Below are 22,141 nucleotides of genomic sequence, written 5' to 3'. Positions count from 1 at the left end.
GGGTGTTTAAAGTTGCAGTGTATTTACTGAAAGCATAACTCCAAAAATATGTAGTTCTCATGCTCAAAGCAAATTATAAAGGTAAATTTGGGTGCAAGAGAACTAAAAATGTTAATGCATGTGCGTGCGCACCTCCCCATAGACCGAGTGGAACAAGTAACAGCACAACTTTCATCTAAGTCTAAGGACTTCCCCTGCACAAGCAGGACTGACTCTGTATGTAATGACTTAAACTCTCCTCCTCTGCTTCCAGCACAGTTTAATCTACCCTCAGTCAGATCAGGGGCAAACATGAGGATGCGTGTATGTAAAGGGAAGTGGGTCGAGAAACTGAGTTTGCCTCCATCTTTTTATTATCCCTGTTTAACTGCAGGAAGGATTAATCTCCACCTAACTACTTGAGTTATAATTGCAGCAACTGCATCAAACGCACACACTTGGATTAAGGCACAGATTTAAAATGCGAAAGTCTGTTGCATCTGAAGGAAGGCTACATCAGATATTTGAAAATCGAGGTTTGCTGTGATGCATTTAAGGAGCGCTCTGAACAACGGGAAATACTTTCCCAAGATCGTATCAACTGAAATATCCAAACTTTGTGTCTTAAAACCAAAAATGTCTTTTATTTGACTGCTGGGAACAGTAGATGCCTTGCTTTCCATTTTTTATTTTTTTAGAAAAACTAATATTTACTACATAAAATCCATCTGTTCATCCACAGTTGGCTCAAGGTGACAGCAGGTTAACCCTGCTGTTATGTTGCGCAACAGGAGAGATGTCACATGTCATCTGCATCACTACAGAAAACAACAAAAAAATCAAACTTATAAAAGAAAATCAAAGTCATCAATGCCAGTGTTTCTGACACTTTTGGATGAGTAAATTTGCCCTGGGTCAAATTAACCCAGGAGCATAATTGGTGTTCCTGGAAACCAACATAACAGGAGGGTTAATTTAGTTTTTCCATACTGTGGAGGATCCTTGAGTGTCTTCTGGATCTCTTGCAAGCTGGAAACCCTCAAATGATCAGATGCCCGATTCATGTCAGTTAATTCAAAGGAGCGACTCAACCGGCTCGGTTCCCCTCCAAGCCTCAAAATACATTTTTCAGTGAAGTGAGGCTTCAAACCATGTACTGCATAAAAGATGGACAAAGATGCTGCAACATTATGTCAAATCATTGATATTGACAATTTTTGATGAGCCAGAAATTACCATATTTGGACAAGGCGATGTGCCGAGTTACTAGCTCACAAGTTTCTTTCATAAACTACGCTATTCAAAAAAAAAAAAAAAAAAAAAAACCTTAAAGGAACATTTTAAGAAAGACTGTAAGAACACAAAAAATCAGATCTGAGTGGGGGGGGAAAAAATCCCAGGTAGGGACCAGGGATGAACGGAGGTGCAGCCTAGCAGCATTGGTACTCTGTTTGTCCCACCACGTGCTTGTATGTGTGTCTGTCAATGTTGGAGAAATCTCCTAATGACACAGTGAATGAAGTCTAAGGGGATCATCTCCCAGATTTAGACTGAAACATAATGTCCCTGAGATGTTCTATTGGATTTAACACAGGGGAGTTTGGGGCCAGTCAGTGGTTTTCCTACATCGTCCCACTAGTGGCAGATCTAACAGTTCTGGTCTTCTATGGCAAATCTAAGTCGGACTCCACGGTGTAGTGAGCACAGAGCTTACTAAAGGATGTTGGGCCCTCAGATCAACCTCTGGAAGCTGTCTTCTGATTGCTTGGTCAGATGTTCACACCAGTGGCCTGCTGGAGGTCATTATGCAACTGTGCTCCTTGCACAAAGGAGCAGATACTGGTCCTGCTAAAGTACCTTCTACAGGCCTGCCCAGCTCTGCTACAGTAACTGCCTATTACCTGGAATCTCCTCCATGGTTATGAGACTGTGCTGGAGGAAACAGCAAACCTTCTGGCAATGGCATGTATTGATGTGCCAGCCTGGAGGAATTGGGCTCCCTCTGGAAACACTGTAAGGTCCAGGTATCGCTAACAGTAGTGTCATTGTACTAAAATGTACACCAAAGCAGATGAAACTGATCAACAATCCCCTCAGCTACTTTACGGACCAGATCAATGTCCATGTGTAGTGAAGTATAACAATGACAGAACTTTAGATCTGCATGTGTTCTGTAGGGTACAGAGATTTTGACACCTACAGTCACCTACAAAGAAATTGCTACTCTACTTTTTTCCTATGCTATCTGTTGGCAATGAATGTCAGAACTGCATTTTATAGCTGCTCTGTATCATTACGTTTCAGATGCTGTTGTAAATTAAGAGTTTTCAAATACTGTCTTGTACAAAGCAGTGGACTGACATCTTAGAATAGTATTAAAATGATCACATTTATGACCCTAATTTACCAGATTTGTAAACTTATGTGAAAGTGGGAGGAGAGGGAGAGCTTGAGAGATCAGGAGATGGACAGAAGAGGATAATAGTATTTAAAACTTTAAGCACCCGGATCATCTCAGTCAGCAGCATTAGGCAAGGAGAATCACTTCCCTCATCACTCTGCGTGTGATATCTCTCTGTCAGCTGCGTGCATGTGTGTGAACAGTATGATTTCTTTATTACTGAATGTGTCTGTGAATGCGACGTGTCTCTGTGCAGTTTACATTTAACACTTAAAGCAGCGATCATGTTTAACCACCTCAGAGCTCGAAGCAGGAGTTTATTCTCCAGCTACAAGCCCGGCAGCCGGACTCAAGAGGTCAAAGAAACAGTGGAACACCTGGACTTGATCAGCGCCTTCATTAAACCATGGAACTCCATGCAGGTCAGTCACTCGGTCCATTTGGGATTTGTTTGATTTGATGGAGCTATTTTTAAAAAACAGATTTGAGCTATACCTTTGGATTTTGGTTATGTTTTGTTCAGATTCAACAAGTTCAGTGAGGCTGAGACAGCTTCCATGGTTTTACGGCTGTTGTGTTTTTTCAGCATTGAACCACATTCTAGTGCTCAAGCTAAGACTCTCAAATATAAGATAAAGTAGGATTCATGGATGCATAGATATGGAGAGGTAAATGGGTACTTTATTGATGCCACAGGGGAACTTGCCGTCTCACAGCAGAACGGTAATGAATAAAAATAGTACAGGCTACTATAAGCAACAAATCAACAGCAACATTAAAGTAAAACTGGAACTTAAATATACAGATGTGGAGCTCTTCAGTGAAATCTTTGACAAGGATGCCAAGCAGGAAGTGGAATTGGACTTGGTATTCCATCTGCCTTAAGCACTGTGTTTTCCTCAAATCCACGGCCAGTTCAGAATCTGCTATTTAAATTTGCTGAAGTACTCAAAGCAAACTCCACGCAGAAGACTGTAGATGACCAGGTGAACTGGGGACCTTCTTGCTATGATGTGAGGCAGAAATGCTATTTAGTGAACCACCATGCCACTTGTTTTTCTCATAAGTTTGGAAAGTGATCTGTCACGGCAACCAATAAGGTAAAAATTACACAACAGGTGCTACTCTACACCAGGTTTGGTGTAGAGTAGCATTCACCTAATTGGAACTGTGATGAGCAAAAACAAATCTACTACTTTACTACGATCATATCTAAGCTGATATTTTTCAGTTTTTCTGTTCATTTTGTGTTTTGTTATATTTTGAAGGACCTTGGCAGAGACATCTACGATATTTATGCAGAGTATGAAAACGAGGAGGTGGAAGATCGATTGCCAGTGTCTCCCTCCCGCTTGCTGAATTCTCCAACCAAACACTTCATTCTCAACATCAATGTTGGAGGAACGGTAACTCCGCTTAACTTTTGCATAACTGCTAATATTTTTATTTTACTGTTAGGACTGAACCTGACACTTATTAACAAGCAGCAGAGGTGGCACTCATACATCATTATCAGACTGTGAGCTGCATATCTGTCACAGCCGTCTTGCTCAGATGTTACTGCTGAACCCGTGGAATCAGTGGTTCTGATCCAATCCCATAGAAACTTACAGATTCAGGAGGTCTCCTCTGAGTTCACTCTGACTTTTTCCAGTAGCAATGAATAAAAACTAGATTTTTTTAAACTGGTTTTGTACATTGCATATTTTTTGTGATATTAGCATTTTGTAATTGTAATGAAAAATTTTCTATGTTTTTTCAAATGTCTATGCTAAAGAGAAGAGACTAATTCTCTTTTTATTTCTCAGGTGTATCACCTGCCTTACAGGTTAGCCGCCAGGTATCCGAAGACTCGGATCGGTCGCTTGGCCACATACACAGACCACAGCAGGAAGCTGGACCTCTGTGATGACTACGTCGTCCAGCGCAACGAGTTCTTCTTTGACCGCGACCCAACAATTTTCCACAACATCTTTAATTTCTACAGGTGACATAAAACACGTGAGGTTATAAGTCAACACAGGGACACTTTAATCTCCTTTGTGATATCTTGGAATGATCATGGATGCTGTTTTCCTGTCTCTTTCCTCTCTGTCAGAACTGGAGTGTTGTGGATTAAAGACGAGCTGTGTCCCCGAAACTTCCTGGAGGAGATAAACTACTGGGGGGTCAGAATCAAAAACAGCCAGCGCTGCTGCCGCATCTCCTTTGAAGAGAGGCAGGACGAGCTGAACGAGCAGCTGAAAATACAGAAGCAGCTTATTACAGAGATGGGCGATCTGGTGAGTAATGTCACACTTTTTGTGCATTTTTACTTAAATTGTGTGTAATAAATAAACATTTACATTATTGTGCTCAAGTTCACCTCAGTTGAACAGACTTAAAAAACCTTTGCATGATTCACAGTTCACAGTATTTATCTTATACCACACCGTAGTGCAGGCGCTCAGTTCACCATCTGTCTGAAACAACCTTTATAGCTCCCTGTCTCTTTTCTTTAAACCAGTTTTCTTCTAATTGGCTGACCCTCATAAATAAATATTTTGAATTACAGGTGGGTGGGGCTTTTTTCATGGATGCTAAATGTTAGAGGACCAAATAGGAAACGTATCTTTTATGTGCTGCGTTTTATAAAAGGTCTGAAAAATAAGTGCAAGATCTCATGTCAGGATCCCTCATGTTTATCTTGTGACCCTTTTGGGATTTCCGTCTTCAAATGTAACACACACACACATATACATGGCCATGGATTTTTATTTGCAGCCCTCACAGCCTAGAAAACAGTAACTTTCCCTTCTCCGTAAGAAGTGGATAATCCACAGGACACAGGAGGCAGTTTGTAATCAGTGACTTTATTTATTTTACCACCGGTTCGACTCCATATGTTTAACAGTGCTGCAAAATAAAATGTCACGGGTTCATCACCTACTGCTGCCTCATTGGTTCAGCAGTTATTTTTTTAACTCTGATTTGGCAGTAATCTGCTGGCTGACTCTGAGTCTGTTTGACCTACATTATAAATCAGCGCTCTGCTCTGCTGTCTTGACAGATGGGGAGAAGAGAATAAGCTTTTCCTTGGCACAGATTTATACAGATGTTTCCATTACAGTTTGCTGTGCCCGTTTTTTAGTTTAATTCAAGCGCGTTTCAGTTTGGTGACTTGTCTTGACATTTCATTCGTCTAGTTTTATCCTCAATGAAAAATAAGATGTTTTTATACTGCCTATTTTTCTGGTTGTTTCTAGTGAGCATCAAGTTTGACTCCCCTCTAAAAAGCAAACAAAAAATGCTGTTTGTATCCTGTTGCTGATGCATTTCCATCCTGCAGGTAGAAACAGAGGAGAATGAGGTGTTATTTAACGGCATGGCCTTTGGGCAGACCCGGAGGAAAATCTGGAACCTAATGGAGATGCCATTCTCCTCGATCACAGCCAAGCTTGTGGCAGTCGCATCCTCCATGTTTGTGCTGGTGTCGCTGGTCGCCATGACCCTCAACACCGTGGAGGAGATGCAGTACAAGGTGTCTATAACACTAAAACCATGACTGATCCTTTATTGTTTCAGAACAGAAGCTGTATCTTTATATTCTGTGTTCTAGACACCATCAGGTGAGCCCAGTGGCAGGTTCTACGGCGAGTACGTCGAGACGTTATGCATCACCTTTTTCACCTTGGAGTACCTGCTGCGCCTGATCTCCACCCCTGCCCTGAAATGTTTTGGACGCAGCATGCTGAACACAGTTGATCTGATCGCTATCCTGCCACACTACTTGCAGATGATCTTGGAATGCTTTGAAGACAAGGACATCCACGTGCACTCTGGAGACATTGAGACAGTAGCACGTGTCGGGAAGGTAAAGAAAAGATGGGAGAGTTGTTGTTGTTAAACTTTAAATATGGTGGTCTTATCCATGTTTAGTAGTGTTTTTTCCCTCTCTGTAGGTTGGGCAGGTTCTGAGGATCATGCGTCTGATGAGAATCTTCAGGATCTTGAAGTTGGCTCGTCACTCAACGGGCCTCAGAGCCTTTGGCTTCACGCTAAGACAGTGCTACCAGCAGGTCAGGGTTTATCTGCAGGTTGAGAGAAATATGAAGAAAGTGTTTAACTAAATGCTGAAATTGCTCTAAAATATCTCTCCAGGTGGGATGTTTGCTGCTCTTTATCGGCATGGGAATCTTCATGTTTTCAGCCATGGTGTACACAGTGGAGCACGATAGCTACAACACCAGCTTCACCTCCATGCCACAGGCATGGTGGTGGGCTGCTGTGAGTCGACACACAATTACACCAACAATTTTTGTTAAGTACACTTGCTCAACTGCTCATTAATGCAAATAAGTGGTGGAACAGGAGAGTTGCATCAGGGATGTAAGTCCAACAAATCTAATGCTATCATGTTAATATGGACCAAAATCTCTGAGGAATGTTTCCAGCAACTTGTTGAATCTTTGCCAATTAAGACAAGCAAGGTGTAACAGTAAATGTACTTTTGCCTCTTGGCATCTATTAATGTCTGTGTTTCTGGATATGAAACCCCTATTTATGACTTTTAACTCATATCCACTGATTCAACGTACACAAAATGAAGATCTTACACTTCATTTTAGAACCAGTGTTTTACATAAAACATAACAATGTATACAAGTAAGTGTTTGTGTGGTGGGACAAAAAAGAAAGACATGTTTCAGTAAATCCTACCTAAGATCATTCAATCTCTGTGTCTACCTTTGCATCCTTATAGTTATTGTCTCTTTCACCCCTCAGGCGAGTATTTCCACAGTGGGCTATGGCGACATGTACCCAGAGACCAACCTTGGACGTATCTTTGCCTTCGCCTGTATCTCCTTTGGCATCATTCTCAATGGCATGCCCATCTCCGTCCTTTACAACAAGTTCTCTGATTATTACACTAAGCTCAAGGCCCATGAGTACACTGCTGTGACCAAGGCTCGTGGGAAGATGGGCTTTGCCAGGAGGGCAGCAAAGAAGTTCTCAGAGTTCTGCGATGACAGCATTCACCAAAAGTGATGACAGTAGCTTGTAGAAGTTTTAAGAGAAGAATTACAAACATGTGTTTGTGACATGTGTGACAGGTTCCTGATCACACATACTGCAGACAGTACCTGAAATTTCCATAACAGCTAGACTCTATCTGGATGAACTGCCGGATGGTGAGATGCTTCTGGAAACTTCCACCACCAACAACACTTTTCTGATATCAGTTTGGGGGTGTACAGGTAAATAGAAGCCAGGAATTGTACTTGTCATTCTACCTCTTTTTTTCAGGTTATTCAGTTATTTTTACAAATTGTTCTCGCAATGTTCAAAGCAATATTATTGTTCATAATAGAACTATTTGACTATTCAGATGCCAGCAGTGGTGGAAGTGGAAACTAATGTGGCAAGAGACATTTCAGTGAAACAGCTTCCAGAAGCCATTTAAAGTCAAACTTGAGGACTTTCTGGCCAAAGAATTGGCAAACCTGTTTATTTATGCATACTTTCATCCATCCTCCCATTATACATGATGTAATCCCGCCCATTAAAAAAAAACAAAAACACAGGTGGTTTAAATTTGGTTACTATACTCTTGCTCTGTTGTGCTCCCTGCAACTCCTATTGGCTTCGCAGTGCACACCTTTGGGGGTGTATGACCTCAACAGATAACCATGGACCTGATAAACTGACTTAGTTGGTGTTTAATGCACCACCACCACTTCTTGCTAGGTCATGCTCTCCTGGCTGCAGTGTTTAAATTTCTTTGTGTGTAAACTTAGATTATTTAGAAATTGAATAAAAACTCACATTTCTAAATGAGCCGATGTCAGTCTCAATTTTATGTTTTAGCTTTGTGAGCTGGGTAGCAACAAAAATTCATGTTATAGGCCAGAAGTACCGATCCTGGACAAGCCCCCAAATTTATTTTTAACCAAGGTTTAAATACCTTTTGTAGAGGCATATCTGCCTCTGTTCATGAACACTCCCACAAATGCTCCTGGTCACATTCCTGACCCGAAGTATCCCAGGTCTCAACTCTCACAAGCAATGATCCTTGGCACAAAAGTCAACGGTTAGTTTTACACAGAAGGGATTTAAAATGATCAGGACAGGATTTCTAGAGAGTGACCCAAACTGAAAGCAGCACTGTAAACAGTTCAGTGGTGCAAAAGGAGATAACCTTGAAGGGGGGCTGTGGCCAAATTTATATGTAGTATCACTTTTGCTTATTATTGTTGTACAAGGTTTTTTTTTTAAATTCCAATTCTCAAAGTCAAAAAAATGTCCTCTGAATTAAAGGTGTTTATTTATTCCAAACCTGTCTGTGGTGAAGCTGTTAAAGCCTCCATCCCCGACATGGGACCCGATAACATTGAAACATCCAACATCTGGACAGTGCCTGAGAGACCTGTTTATCTGCCCCATGAGTCTCTGTAAGAATGAAACTGTTTCTCATCATCTTGTCTTCAACAGTTTGTGTACAGAACTTTCTATCCTCAAAATATGAACTGTATCTCTGGAGCCGACAACCTTCTTTTATAAAATATCAGATTTTTTTTGAAGCAATTTCTTGCTTCAAATGGCAAAAAGAATTGAGCCAGGTTCTTTCACAAGAAAGCAACATTTTAAAAAAGCGATGTAGTCAAATTACACGTATGACATTGTCAAAGAGGACCCATTATGTTCATTTCCCCTCCATATTTTTATTCTTAGGCTCTACAGGAGTGGCTTTGCATGATTCAGAGTTAAAAATTATTTATCTTACAGGTATTACCAGTCCATTTACCATGAGCACCAACCATTGGAACAATATCTATGGCAAAAATGTGACAGGTTCTTCCGCTCACTGAAATAAACCAACATTTTAAAGTCTACTTTGACAATGCTCGTTGATTACTTGCTTGCTCACACTCATGTTTTGGGGTTCTGTGTCAGCATCACATAAATAAATCTCTTATTTAAAAAAAAAAAATCATAATTCATATTATAATTGTCACAATAGTCTTTATTTTGCAAACACAGTAACTTTGTAGCTGATGCTTACAACATATAAAATCTTACAAACCAAATCTGAAGGCTGATCAGATGAATCCTAGTTCACACAAATTACCAAAAAACTTTGGGCTTTGTCATGTTATGCACATGGTTTTACTTGTCCAACCTGCAGAGTGTTGGCCTGAACATAGATTTTAAAATCAAGTCAACTGGAGAAGACCCCAAGCATAAAATAAGCAGGATTTTCTCTTATAATTACAGTAAGTATAAGAGACCTCTGTTCATTTCTTGAAGATCTTGTCATGATTCATTCAGTCATGCTAAGCTCATCAATCACAGACAGAGGCCGTTTCCCATTCACTAATCAGCTCTGTATCTAAACATTTTAGCCTCTGTCCATGAAACCCATCACTTTGTCCAGATTTGTTTAATGTAAATGATGAAGTGCTGAGTTTCAAAGACAGTAATGGACTCGAAACTGATTATCTGAGAATTTATGTGTGTTGTCCGTTGACTTTTGAACTGCCAGCTGTTCTTCCATGTTTGTAATCTGTTTTCTTGTAGCGGTGACCATTTTTCCAAACACTTTTCCTAATTTCCCAGATTCCAAACAAATTCCCATCCACTGTAATTACACAGCAGTGTGTCAGGTTGTATCCACTTCCTGAAAAATGTTCCCATTTGCTGCTTCAATCACTCAGTCATGCAGGTGTTGGTGCCACAGAGGCAGCGATGGGTTAAACATCAGCAGTTTGTTTGGAAGAAACAGGTCTACTTGTTCAGATTCTCCAGCAGGATTTCCACGCCTTTGTTGTTGCTGATGCTGCTAAGCTCCGACCTGATGGACTCCAGCGCCGCCTTCACCTCCGCAGCCACAGACTTGTCACAGCTGTTCAGCAAACTGCAAAGAAACCCCGCCCCCCAAAACTTTAATTTACAAAAAAAGAGGGCAAACGGTTTCTTTGTGATACCAGAGTCGCCCCCTGTTGGTCCTTAGAACAAACACATAGTTATCTTCAGTTTAAAATCAGCTGGAAGTGCCATGTTTTCACATGTTCTTTGAGCATGTTTTAAAATCAGTATCGATTATCTGCTCTTGATAGATTTTTAATCACCGTTTTATCATCATCTGATAATATCTAGGATAGAAGTAGGCAGCACGCAGAGGTTATTTTGTGCTAAAGAAGAGTCATGTGACATTTGACATTATGATACCCTTCATCCCTGACTGGGGTTTGAGTTTTTGTCCAGCCAGTTAATAAAAAGACTATCTGAGATGAACTTCAGTTGTTATACAACCCTCAAGAAACACCCTCTGAAGTGATAGAAATGTGTTTGTTCACCGACCTGCAGAGCACCATGGCTCCTCTGTTGACTTTGGCCCAGCTCTTCATCTTATTTGTTCCTACTGTGTCCACGAGGATCCTCCCAAATCGCTCTGAGAGGGTAAAACAGACAGGCAGAGATTAACAAGATACAGAGATAAGAGATAAGAAGATATATAGTTTCCACTTTCTAGCGCTGATGTGAAGTGATTTTCCTGCAGGTATGTAGGAGTATTGCAGTTTGTGGTGGTTTGTGGTTCTGTTGTTCAGCTCAGCAGAGACACACTCCAAAGCTGTGTGTTTGGCTTTTAGTCCACTGAATACCACCTGTCTGCTTCTGGCGTACTCGTGTTTTTAAAAAGTTCAGTTCTTTCTTTTGATCCATAGCTATAACTGACTAAATCCTCAATCGGGTTAGAGGGGACAGGCACTAAGCTGTTTTCACACATGTGGCCATTAACATTTGGAGACAATGCTCTAGAGAGTTGCCAATGAGAACACAATGTCCAGCTCAGTTGAATCAGGCATTAGCTGGTCTTTAACCTGGCGGTATGTTAGAAGTGTGACAGCTGGACACTGGACCTTGTTTTTACTTTGGGTATAACTATTGATTTTATTTACTCTGAGGACATTTTTATTTGTGATCACCATGTTATTGTTTTTAACATGTCTTTTAATGAGCTTTTGTTCCCTGTTCAACGGATACTTAGCTCTCGTATCTTAGACTCCTCCACAGCTAAGACATTTGCAGATGCTTTTAACCTACTATCTCCTCATAATGATGTTGATTATTCAACCAATCTTTTGAATAATTATTGCCTTTCTATTTTAGATTAAATTTGTCCGGTTAAAATGAGAGTTTCTGCTTGCAAATCTCCTCCTTGGCTAAATGACAGTATTTGCGGTCTAAAACATGATTGTCGTAAAGCGGAGCGCAGGTGGAGGAAAACCCATCTAAATGTTCATCTCCTCTACCTAAAGGACCTTTTAGCTTCTTTTAATAATGCTATCAGAGATGCGAGGGCTGCCTATTTCTCACACTTAGTTACAAAGAGCAGAGGTAATCCTAAGGTGCTATTCAACACAATTAGTGACATTGTTACTCCTGCTCTTCCTGCAGCCCCTATTTCATCTAATGAGGACGACTGTGACAGTTTTCTTTCTTTTCTGCTTGCAATGATGAAGAATGTAAGAATAAATTTTTCTCATTCAGCACCTGTTATGTCGATCTCAACCCCATCTCGGCACGTCATTTTGGATACTTTCTCTCCCGTTTCACTACCTGAGCTGGTAAAACTAGCGAATTCAGTAAAGACATCCTCTTGTCCACTTGACATTGTTCCTGCATCATCATTCAAAAATGTCTTCCAGGTAATTGGTCCATCTGTGCTCACTCTAATCAACTCTTCACTGGCGTCTGGTATAGTTCCGGTTTATCTTAAAAATGCTGCTATTCTCCCACTTTTAAAAAAACCTCAGCTAGACCCCACTCTTTGGAGCAGCTACAGACCTATCTCTAAATTACTGTTAATTGCTAAGCTTCTAGAAAAGGTTGTGGCTAAGCAACTTATAGCAGCTCTGGACAAACATAGCATTTGTGATAAGTTTCAGTCTGGCTTTCGCCGAGCTCACTCCACAGAAACAGCCCTTCTTAGGGTCTCAAGTGACATTCTGATGAGTAATGATGCAGGAAAATGCTCAGTCCTACTTATGTTGGACCTAACATCGGCTTTTGACACTGCTGACAACCGCAGCCTCCTGGAAAGGCTTAAACATTGGGTTGGTGTATCGGGTACTGCTTTGGAGTGGTTCTCCTCATATCTACATCACCGATCTTCTTCTGTGGTGGTCTCCGATTTTAGGTCATCCTCTACTTCCCTTACTTGTGGTCTCCCTCAGGGTTCGGTCTTGGGGCCTTTATTGTTCTTAATATATCTTCTCCCCCTCCAGCATATAATGGGCTCTTTTGAGGACATTTGTTATCACCGTTATGCTGATGATATTCAGTTGTACATCTCTTTTAAGCCCCAGGATTTATCTAAGCTTCAGCTTCTGAATGATTGCTTAGATTCCATCAAACATTGGATGCTGCAAATTTCCTCTAACTCAAACTGAAGTCCTCGTATGCGCTCCTGACAGATTTTTATCCCAGACAGTGAAAGCCCTTGGTCCTCTTTCAGTGTATGTCAAATCCTCTATCAGGAATTTAGGTGTAACTTTTGACACGACTCTCACATTGGATGGGCATGTGAAATCTCTGGTTCGATCTTGTTTTTATCATTTAAGAAATGTGGCTAAGTTAAGCCCTATTTTATCTCACCCTGAACTGGAGATTGCCATACATGCATTTATTTCCTCACGCTTGGACTATTGTAACTCTTTCTTTATGTGTCTAAGCAAAGGTTCTCTGGATCGTCTACAGGTTGTGCAAAATGCTGCAGCTAGGCTGTTGACAAAATTTTATTTATTTATTTACAGCTGCTGCTTCCAAGCAGCTGTCATCTGTCCTGTCTGCTTGTCTAAAAAACACAGTGTTCCCAGCATTGTGAACACATCTAAACCCAGCCTGATTCCCCTGCAAATATCTGGAGTTTGTGTGAAAATGACTCAAGCTAATCTAAGAAACCCACTTAAACAGGTTTTTTTAAATGCTCAGCACGCTGTCAGAAATGACCCTGAATTCAACAACATTCTCATTAAAACCAGTTTACTGTGTGTGTGTCATGGTGTCCTTACCTTCCTTGCCGGCCTCTGCCAGCGTGACGTCCTGCTCTATGAGCCACTTCAGCACCAGGTGTCCTGCTGGATGCTCTGCCATGTGAAGCTACAGAGGGCACAAAGAGCACAGCGCATCAAACATAAAGTCACCATCAAAGCTTTAGTGAATATCCAAGTAAAAAAAAAAAATCCTTTCATATTCATATTTGTTGTTTGTTGACACTTTTGTGCTCGGTTTCTAACTGCTGTCACACACCTCGCCTTTAATCCCTCCTGGTACCAACTCCTGATTGGCCAGCTGAGCCACAGCCGTCATGGCGGGCCGCAGGTCCCCACAGGCCGACGCCAAGATGTCGCTGATGGTGACGCTGGTCGCCTTGTCCATCGCCATGGCAGCTGCGTTGTTACATAGGTACTCCAGCAGCGGTGGGGAGACAACTTCCAGCAGCTCCTTCCTCCGAGTTGCTGTGTCCTTTTTACTGAACAGAGCAGAAACATGTGACCTTCACTCCATCTCAGATTTTTATATGTTAGCATTACTATTTATTTTTACTTTCTTGGATTAAACAAAACCGTCCATATTGCTGTTACCTGTGTGCGTTTCCGTCTCCCTTCTCCAACACCTTGATGATCTCCGGCACCAGGTGAGCCGGGTCTCTGGGGCTCAGCAGGTACACTAGGACCTTTTTACCGTACTTGTTACCTACGACCTCATCCAGAGATTCTAGGATCTCCTGGAAAGGTGGGACACAAATGAGTTTTTAATGGGGATACTTCTTAAACATGTCATGCTTTGCATTCTCTCCCCTCCCAGTCAGGAGCATATGAGTCCAGGAACCATCCAAGTCTGAAGCTAAGGTTTTTTTTGCTGTGGCAGTGTGTGTCTGCCCTGTTCCTGTTCAGACAGATTTGCACTTTGGCTCAGGCCACTCACAGTCATTTTTCTCTACACTCTCTACTCAGTTTGCAGATTCCTGCTGGGCTCCAAAACCATTTGAGTCTGCATACCAATGAAGTATTTTGCATTTGACTTACTGAGAGCACGGCCTGTTTGACCAGCTTGGTGTCGTCCACACAGTCAAATATGGCCAAAAGAACCAGGTGAGCAAACTCCCCCTGTGGATACATACATATATCAGTCCTCACTCTTACTCACTCTGAGGAATTTTAATTTCTGAACAATGTGACTTTAAAGAGATTAAATAATCAGCTGCTATTTTCTAGTTTTGAACAATTGTGCACATAAAAAGTTGTCTGAGACGTTTTAGAAGATACATCAAGAACAGAGAATTTCATCACAAAACATCTGAAACTGACAGAAATCCACAAGAAAAATAAGACTAATGAGAGGTAGAAGTGGAGGTGAGAATACAAAGTACAGAAATGACAGTGATTATTTTTTGGCAGACATACAACCATGAAGTTATTTTACACTACACTAAAAACATCCAAACTGTTTATAACATACTTTAATTGACCTGCAGACACTTTGCATGAATTGTTAACATATAAACATAGGTTTTGGTTTAATCAATCAACACATGATTAAATGAACTCACCATGGCAAATTTCACCATGTAGGTCTTCATAGTTTTTATGATGACTTTTCGGTCCTGAAACAAAAAATAAAACAATGACTTTGTGTAGCAGACGCTTCCATTTCCTGCCAGTCATCAACATTAGTTACATATATATGAAGTTTGGATGGTGCCAATCTAAAGATTATGAGGAACTGAAGAAGCTTTAATGTGCGGCTGGCATGTTAGAAAATAATTATGATCATCCATCTTCTGCCACTTGATGTCCATCAGGAATCCTAATCAGATGCATGAACCACCTGAACTAGCTTCTTTCAATGAATAAAGCAGCAGCTCTACTCTGAGCTCACCCCTATTCTAATGAAGAACAGGCCATCTTGCATCTTCTAGAGGAAACTCATTTCCCCTCATCTTTTGGTTGCTACCCAGAACTTGAGGGTAAGAGTGTAGATGCACCACTGAACTGACAGCTTTGCTTTTACACCGCAGAAGAAAACCTCTTTGATCACCACAATATCAGTTTACCCTGGGGCTTGTGGTACATGGAACAATTCTGATAGGTAATAATAAAAAAACAACTTTCAGCCTAACCTTTATTTCCCAAGGGGTCACAGTGGATGGACCTGCAACCCTGTACTGGCTTACTAGTACAGGTAAAAGCCTGGGTTTGTGTGTCCTCCTGCTAACCTCATGAACCGATAAATAAACACAGGTGATGACTTGAGGTCATTTATGCCACCGATTTTAAACTGGGTACAAGAGTCTTTACGTAAACAAAATCCGATCAGGCTCTCTCTTCGTGTATTTTGAGCCCATAAGTTTTGTTTTCGAGCAGAGTTTTTTAAATGACTCCCATGGAGGAAAAAAGAAAAGAGTGAAGGCTGCTTCTCAACTGTCTGTAACAACAGAACTCCTGCATGTGCACGTGCAGTTGTTGCATTTGAGCGTGTGCGCACCTTGGCTGTGCCGTGCCACAAGCTGTTCATCGCCACTCGGGCTCCGTCATGAGTGTGGGCCATGTAGACGACAGACTGTCTGATGGACTCGATCATCTCCTGCTCGAATCGCAACAAACACAGAGCAAGGAGAAACAATTATTATTCCATTTTTAGTTCCAATGAAGCAGCGATATTCAGCTTCTGTTCTTTAATACATGGAAACTTTAAAAAGAGGCTCACCGTTCTCTGTTTCTCAGGAGCACACTGGAAGAAATCCAGGAAGACTTTGTGGACTAGAGAGTGTTTGATCACTTGTTCCCTGAAATACAAAAAAACAGTCCAAGTGATTAACAAACATCCAGATAAAATAAAATATAAACAGAATTTTAAAAACAGAGCAACTGCAGTTAATGGCATTTCCACTTTAGATTCACTTTTCATCCTTCCATTTGACCCATACAGCAATCCTGGCATACAACTTCACTTCCTGTTTGACAGCTTTGCAGCGAATTTCAGTTAACCATATCTAAAATCCATCTGATAGCTTCTGTGAGCTTTGGTCTGAAGATTAAAAAGTTTGGATAGAATATTTGTGGCATTTCAAAAGAGGTTAAACCTTTAACTTCTAATGGTAGAAAATCCACAGTGGTGCCAAATGACGTAGGCCACTTTCACCCTAGAACTAAACCAGTGCTTCATTTTTCAAACATGTAAAATCACCTCCTTCTTCCACCCATATGCACAACGTGCAGACTTTGAGTGAAAAGAATGACAGTAACTTAGGTCTGAATCAGGGCACCAAAGAGCCATTTTAGCCCCTCAGGCTGAATACTGGGAGAAACAGAGCCGTGTGTCTGTGTCTGGGGTCCAGCCCTGAACGTAAAACTCAGGGTCAAAAACATAGAGATATTTATTGAAAAATAACAGCATATTAAATGCTCTTTTAATGCGATTTCTGTTTCTGAACATCACTGCAGAGCTTCTCCATATCAGGGCTGTAATATTAATGCAGTACTGCAGTGGCATCAGTCAGGAAAGAGCACCGTTTGGACTTCATGTGGTTCATGTTTGAGAAAACCTTCTCGCATAGGTATACGGATCCAAAGATGGACAGGACTCCGAAATATGGAGAGAAATTTGTCTCAGTGCGTACAATATGATCTGCAAGTATAAATTAAGTTTAACAAATGTGTTCAATGATTTGTGTATAACTTTTGAGGACGCATGTTTAAATCCACACAAATACAAAACAGAAATACCAAATCTGACCTAAAACCATTTTACAAATGCGTACATCCAAACCCGAATAAGTTCAGCTCACCAATCCGATAATTCTGACTTTCAAAAACCTTTGTGTGCGTACAAATGTCTAAAACAGCATGTAACATCTCTCTCACTTACAAAACCTTAAATATGTGTGGACGAATCGACTTCAAGGTTTTATTTGTAACTTTTAAGTTCAGTAATGAAATTTTATAACTTTAACTTTCTTTTAGGTTCTAATTTATCTAAAAGAATTAAATTCTGACCATAAATGCGTCTCAAACCAAATCAAAGTTTCCACATCAGCTCAGATTTGTTCTCATCTTTAGGAAAAACATTTTAAACAATGTTTTTATTGAATCTTTTGCCATTTTACCTCAACTTAATGTGAATTGCTTTATTCATTAGTATAACAAAAACTGAAAGCTTTAACCACACTCTGTCAGAAAACATTTGTAAAGGACTTCAAAGTCAAACTTAGCAGGTGATTCTTTTCCTGGTCTTACTTCTGGGCCATGGGTGTGAGAATCTGCTTCATCTCGTCCATGATGTTGTTCAGCTTGTCCGGGTTCGTCCTTACGACTTTCTCAAGGGTGTTGAACTCGTATGACTGGACACGGACAAAGAGACGCACAACACCAATTAATAAACACACCTCTCAAAAATAATAATCACAATAGTGGTCGGCCTGTTTGTCTGCCCTCTGGTGGCGCTGATACAAAACAATAGTTTTAAGCCTCTGTGTGTGTGTGTGTGTGTGTGTGTGTGTGTGTGTGTGTGTGTGTGTGTGTGTGTGTGTGTGTGTGTGTGTGTGTGTGTGTTTACCTTGCAGACAGTGTAGGTGTTGCCGTACAGCTCATCTGTGAGCATGAGTCTCTGTGCGAGCACCGCTTTGTCATTGTACGCATACTCGATGATGGACGAGGCAGCGGCGTGCCGGAGCATCTGTCGCACGTGACCTTTAAACCTGTTAATCACTGCTGCCACCAGCTCTTTGTTCCTGTGGAGGAAGTAAATACATAAATAATAAATACACCTAAGATTACACTTATCTACTGCAGAACTTCATTGTAGCTGCTGAGCAGTTTATTCTGTCATATTTAGCTGAATTCATTTAAGCTGGTTGGACAAAATAATAGAAACACCTGTTTCAAGATGCTTTTGCAGAAAGGGGAAAAAAACTCCTCTAAGCCGACTCACCCGTACACCAGCAGCTTTTTCACCACATGTCTGCCGTACTGTGACTTGCTCAAACTCAGGATGTCATCTGTTAAAAGAAAACAAGGACACAGTCGTATAACTGGATCTTTTTATATCTACTCACATCTTACTTATTGAATTTTGATGTAAAAGGGAAAATGTGCTGCCTGTTCATAATCCGTGGATGAGGTGTTTTGAAAAAAGCGGCAGAAGCTAGTTTCAGTAGCAACAAATATGACTTTGGCGCTGATGGATTTCTGTTGGTTTTGATAAAAATATAAATTTTCTGGAGGGAAGTAGCAGGGAAAACCCACTGGACCCAAAAATCATTCGTTACCAGCAAAGTTATCAGGGCCGTTCCTGCATGAGTTGAAAAGGTCCAAAGGAACCTCACTAGAATTCTAATATTTTTAACCAGTTTTGCTGGTCTGTAGGCCCATTTACTCAAACATATAAGACATTTTTCCCATTCATCCATCCTTTTTCGCTAATCCTTATCAGGGCTGCAGGAGAGCTGGAGCCTGTCCCGGGCACCAGAGGCATGGGTACACCCTGGACAGCTCACCAGTCTGTCACAGGGCTAACAGAGAAAGACAGACAACCATTCATACTCTCATTCACACCTATGGCCAATTTAGAAACAGCAATTAACCTAACCCTGCTAAATATATGTCTTTACACTGTGTGCTGAATTTTTATGCCAGCATAAAAATGAACGTACATTACTCATGCACGCCAGGGTTTTCTCAGATTCTGGCTGGTTAAAGCACCACGTGTGGTCAATTTGTGATTTCCCTTTCTTGCTAAAAGCCTCGTTGCCATTTCTAAAAATTCTTCTGTGCAAGAATAAAAAGTTAAAACAAACAAAAAATAAAAAATAAAGGGAAAACTATCCACTGTCACATTAAAATCCAGAACTGCTAAATGCCCACAGCCCATTCTGAGTTTTCTGTCTGTATTGGGGATATTTTCTAGACGTCACCTCTGAATTAACTGGTGATGAAAAAGCTCAGAGTTTGGGGTAACTCACACGCAGACTGTAACACTTCCAAAGACAGTAGATGAAATTATGATGCTCACCTTTGAGCTCCTCAAACACTTCCTGCCTTTGCTCGTGGTTGCTGAACTGAATGTAACACTGCAGCACTCGCACGGCGTCGTGAGCAAACGCCATCTGGAGGAAGGAAAGCACGGTCACATAACAATCCAAATCATTCCATAAAATTAAAACAAAATGCAAGAAACTGCTTGTTTTCCTCTGTTCTGTTTTTATGATGTTTTATGATCCGTGTGTCCACTTTTAAGCCTCTTTACTTTCTGAGTCAATTGCAGACATGATGAACAATCCTAAGAGAACTACATTTTAAAAAGGTACATCTTATTGGAAGGCTATCCTGTTTGTTCTTTTTTTCCGTCATATATGATTAGGCTAGTGTATGTACACGTAATCCCTGTGAGCCAAATACTTAGATTTCAGGAGGTTTTTTCCCCACTGTATGATGTCAACAAGAGTGAATGTCCATAATATGGTCATTTGAGGATGGGTTCATTTTAAAGAAAAGTTAAACAGGTTTAAAAATAAAGATAAATCCAAATGTGCAGTTTCTAACAAACAGACGAACCTGTTTGACTTTTCCATGGATCAGATCACGAAGCTCTCTCAACAGTTTCTTCTTCAGGTCTTTCTCGCAGTTCTTCCTGTTAGCACAAACATCCAATACTGAACCGACCGCAGCAATACAAACGACGGCCTTGTCTCCGACCCTGTGAGTGAGTGTGTGTGGACATGTACCTCCTGAGGTCTCCCCACATATGTTTGGACTGATTGATGATCTCATACATGTCCTTCCTCTCAGCTTCCTGTCGACTCTTCTTCAGGTCCTTCTTTCTCTGTTGCCTGTTCTTCTTCAGCTCCTCCTTTGTGAGCTTCTCATTTGGTTTAAACCCATCCTTCTTCACCTTCTTAGCCCCAGGACCTGATCTCACACAAAAGAGGAAATACAACTTTTGCTTTTGAAGACCGTCCTCTAACAGAAAGGCTCTCAGGAGAAGCCGAACACAGAATCAGTGATTTAGAGCAGAATGCGTCATTTCAGCAGTCTGACTGTCCACACTGTAGCACAGAGAGTGTATCTCATGTATTTATTTATTTTTACTCTAAAACTAACAAGCAGTGCGTTGATAACATGTGCTGTATATGTGCAGAATGTATGTGTGTTAATTATGTTCAGCTTATGATATACAACCAACTCCAATGTTTACAGTGTCAGATTTGGTCTGTAAAGAGCCGATATTTCCTCACCCTCACCTCCTTCATCTTTAGCATCTGTCAGTTTCCTCTTCCCTCCTTTAGAGAAAGAAAACTTTGTTTGTCTCTTGTCGCCATCCCGGCCCTTCCCCGGTCGGCTCTTCCTCTCTGCGTTGTTGTACTGTTTGAAGGGCTTTTTGCTGCCCGGTTTTCCACCAAATTTGGTCCCTGTGGAATCTGGGCAAAATGAGACACCGCAATCACAAAACTGGTTTGATGTGATGAAGCTTGGAAGCGTTGTTGTAAAAGATGCTTTACCTTTTCCTTTTCCTTTCTGCATGAACTTCTTCCCATTTTTAGGAGAAAACATTTTTTTTGATTGAGTTTCCATCCTAATGTCTGTCTGAGAGAAAAAGTGAGACAAGAGTAGGAAAATTAACATGTCACATACACGCAGGTGACAAATTAAAGTAAAAAAGAAAGAAAGAAAGGATGGAACGCCAATCTCCCACAAGCGGTTATCTGGGTTGAAATTTGTTGGTTATGGAGAGTGTAGCATGTGATCAATATCTCTTTCATACTCATCAAAACCACTGCGTGACCGCTCATGCTGTCACACATAGGCTGTATACAACAAGAGGCTTAGCAGGCACCACAATCCTTCACTGTGTGCTGCAAAGTGATGATGAGATTTTCTATCCATCAGTTACTGCAAGTACAGTGTACTTTGCTGTGATCTGCAGGAGAAGCAGCACTACAGCTGGTGATACTAACAGACTGTACAAACTGGAATCACGAAGACTGGTTCTGTGATTGCAACTGATGAGAACTAAAAACTTGCTATGCTATCACTCTCTATAACACAATATATCTGAAAAAGAAGCACCTGACAGATGTTAATAATAATAATAATAATAATAATAAATATTAGTATCATCTGATCATTATTTAAACTGCTTTAATAAGTAACCAAATATGGGAAAAATAAAGTATTCCTGAACATCTTACCGAGGCAGTGAGAAGCTTTGTTGGACTGGGCGAAAGTGTCTGACGATAACGTTTCTGATTCTAATTGGATTTAAACTAGAACCACAGACAAGAAACTACACCAAGCTTTTTTTCTTCACGTGCTGTTAATGACGAAACTCTGCTTAAATTTTAATATTAATGAACCACTTTTCCATCAGTTATAACAGTTTTGAAATGTGTTTTCGATCCATAAAGCGCTTCTGGTGCTTTTACCCATGCTACTTAGTTAGCAACATATATAACACAAGTTAGGAACTGTTATTGCGCAAATAAAAATAGCATTTTGTTATAACATAACGACGTAAACGTGATTTTTTCGAGCAGTTAACTCACATTTCAGATGTACACGCTACCTCAGCTCCGTCCCATGTGTTCTATAACCGACACGGTTTACGGCACCAAGCGTCCAATCAAACTGAAACTCCACTGCCGTAAAACGTTGGTTGTTGCGACAATTCATTATCGCCCAAAAACGCCGCACCGATAAATTTATTCGTTTCAGCTCCCAA

General features: G+C 40.8%; 2 protein-coding genes across 6 annotated transcripts; one reads left to right on the top strand and one right to left on the bottom strand.

Moving 5' to 3' along the window:
* Positions 1-2,664: 2,664 nt before the first annotated feature.
* On the top strand, positions 2,665-7,408 carry kcnv2a (potassium channel, subfamily V, member 2a). Its single transcript, XM_085411194.1, has 9 exons — positions 2,665-2,802; positions 3,649-3,786; positions 4,189-4,367; positions 4,479-4,662; positions 5,709-5,900; positions 5,979-6,233; positions 6,322-6,438; positions 6,521-6,679; positions 7,145-7,408. Exons 1-9 carry the CDS (start codon positions 2,665-2,667, stop codon positions 7,406-7,408), a joined length of 1,626 nt encoding a protein of 541 aa, XP_085267320.1.
* Positions 7,409-9,362: 1,954 nt separating this feature from the next.
* pum3 (pumilio RNA-binding family member 3) lies at positions 9,363-22,060 on the bottom strand. 5 transcript variants are annotated; one of them, XM_085413425.1, is made up of 18 exons: positions 21,966-22,060; positions 20,922-21,006; positions 20,658-20,840; positions 20,148-20,331; positions 19,978-20,053; positions 19,436-19,529; positions 18,356-18,422; positions 17,981-18,155; positions 17,662-17,765; positions 16,133-16,211; positions 15,911-16,009; positions 14,976-15,029; positions 14,452-14,532; positions 14,008-14,150; positions 13,673-13,895; positions 13,435-13,522; positions 10,721-10,811; positions 9,363-10,274 (listed from the first exon to the last, which is right to left on the bottom strand). In XM_085413425.1, exons 2-18 carry the CDS (start codon positions 20,992-20,994, stop codon positions 10,145-10,147), a joined length of 1,944 nt encoding a protein of 647 aa, XP_085269551.1. In that variant the 5' UTR covers positions 20,995-21,006; positions 21,966-22,060; the 3' UTR covers positions 9,363-10,144. The 5 variants fall into 5 exon arrangements, with proteins under 5 accessions (XP_085269551.1, XP_085269555.1, XP_085269553.1 ...); XM_085413429.1 differs by having other exon boundaries at positions 20,664-20,840; positions 21,966-22,057; XM_085413427.1 differs by having other exon boundaries at positions 20,922-21,002; positions 21,966-22,015.
* Positions 22,061-22,141: the final 81 nt, after the last annotated feature.

Source organism: Rhamphochromis longiceps, linkage group LG7 (assembly GCF_057381845.1).
Source record: "Rhamphochromis longiceps isolate RC_006_pf linkage group LG7, R_longiceps_female_GT1.1, whole genome shotgun sequence".
NCBI classification, from domain to species: Eukaryota; Metazoa; Chordata; class Actinopteri; order Cichliformes; family Cichlidae; genus Rhamphochromis; species Rhamphochromis longiceps.
This window is presented reverse-complemented; position numbering and strand designations above follow the sequence as displayed.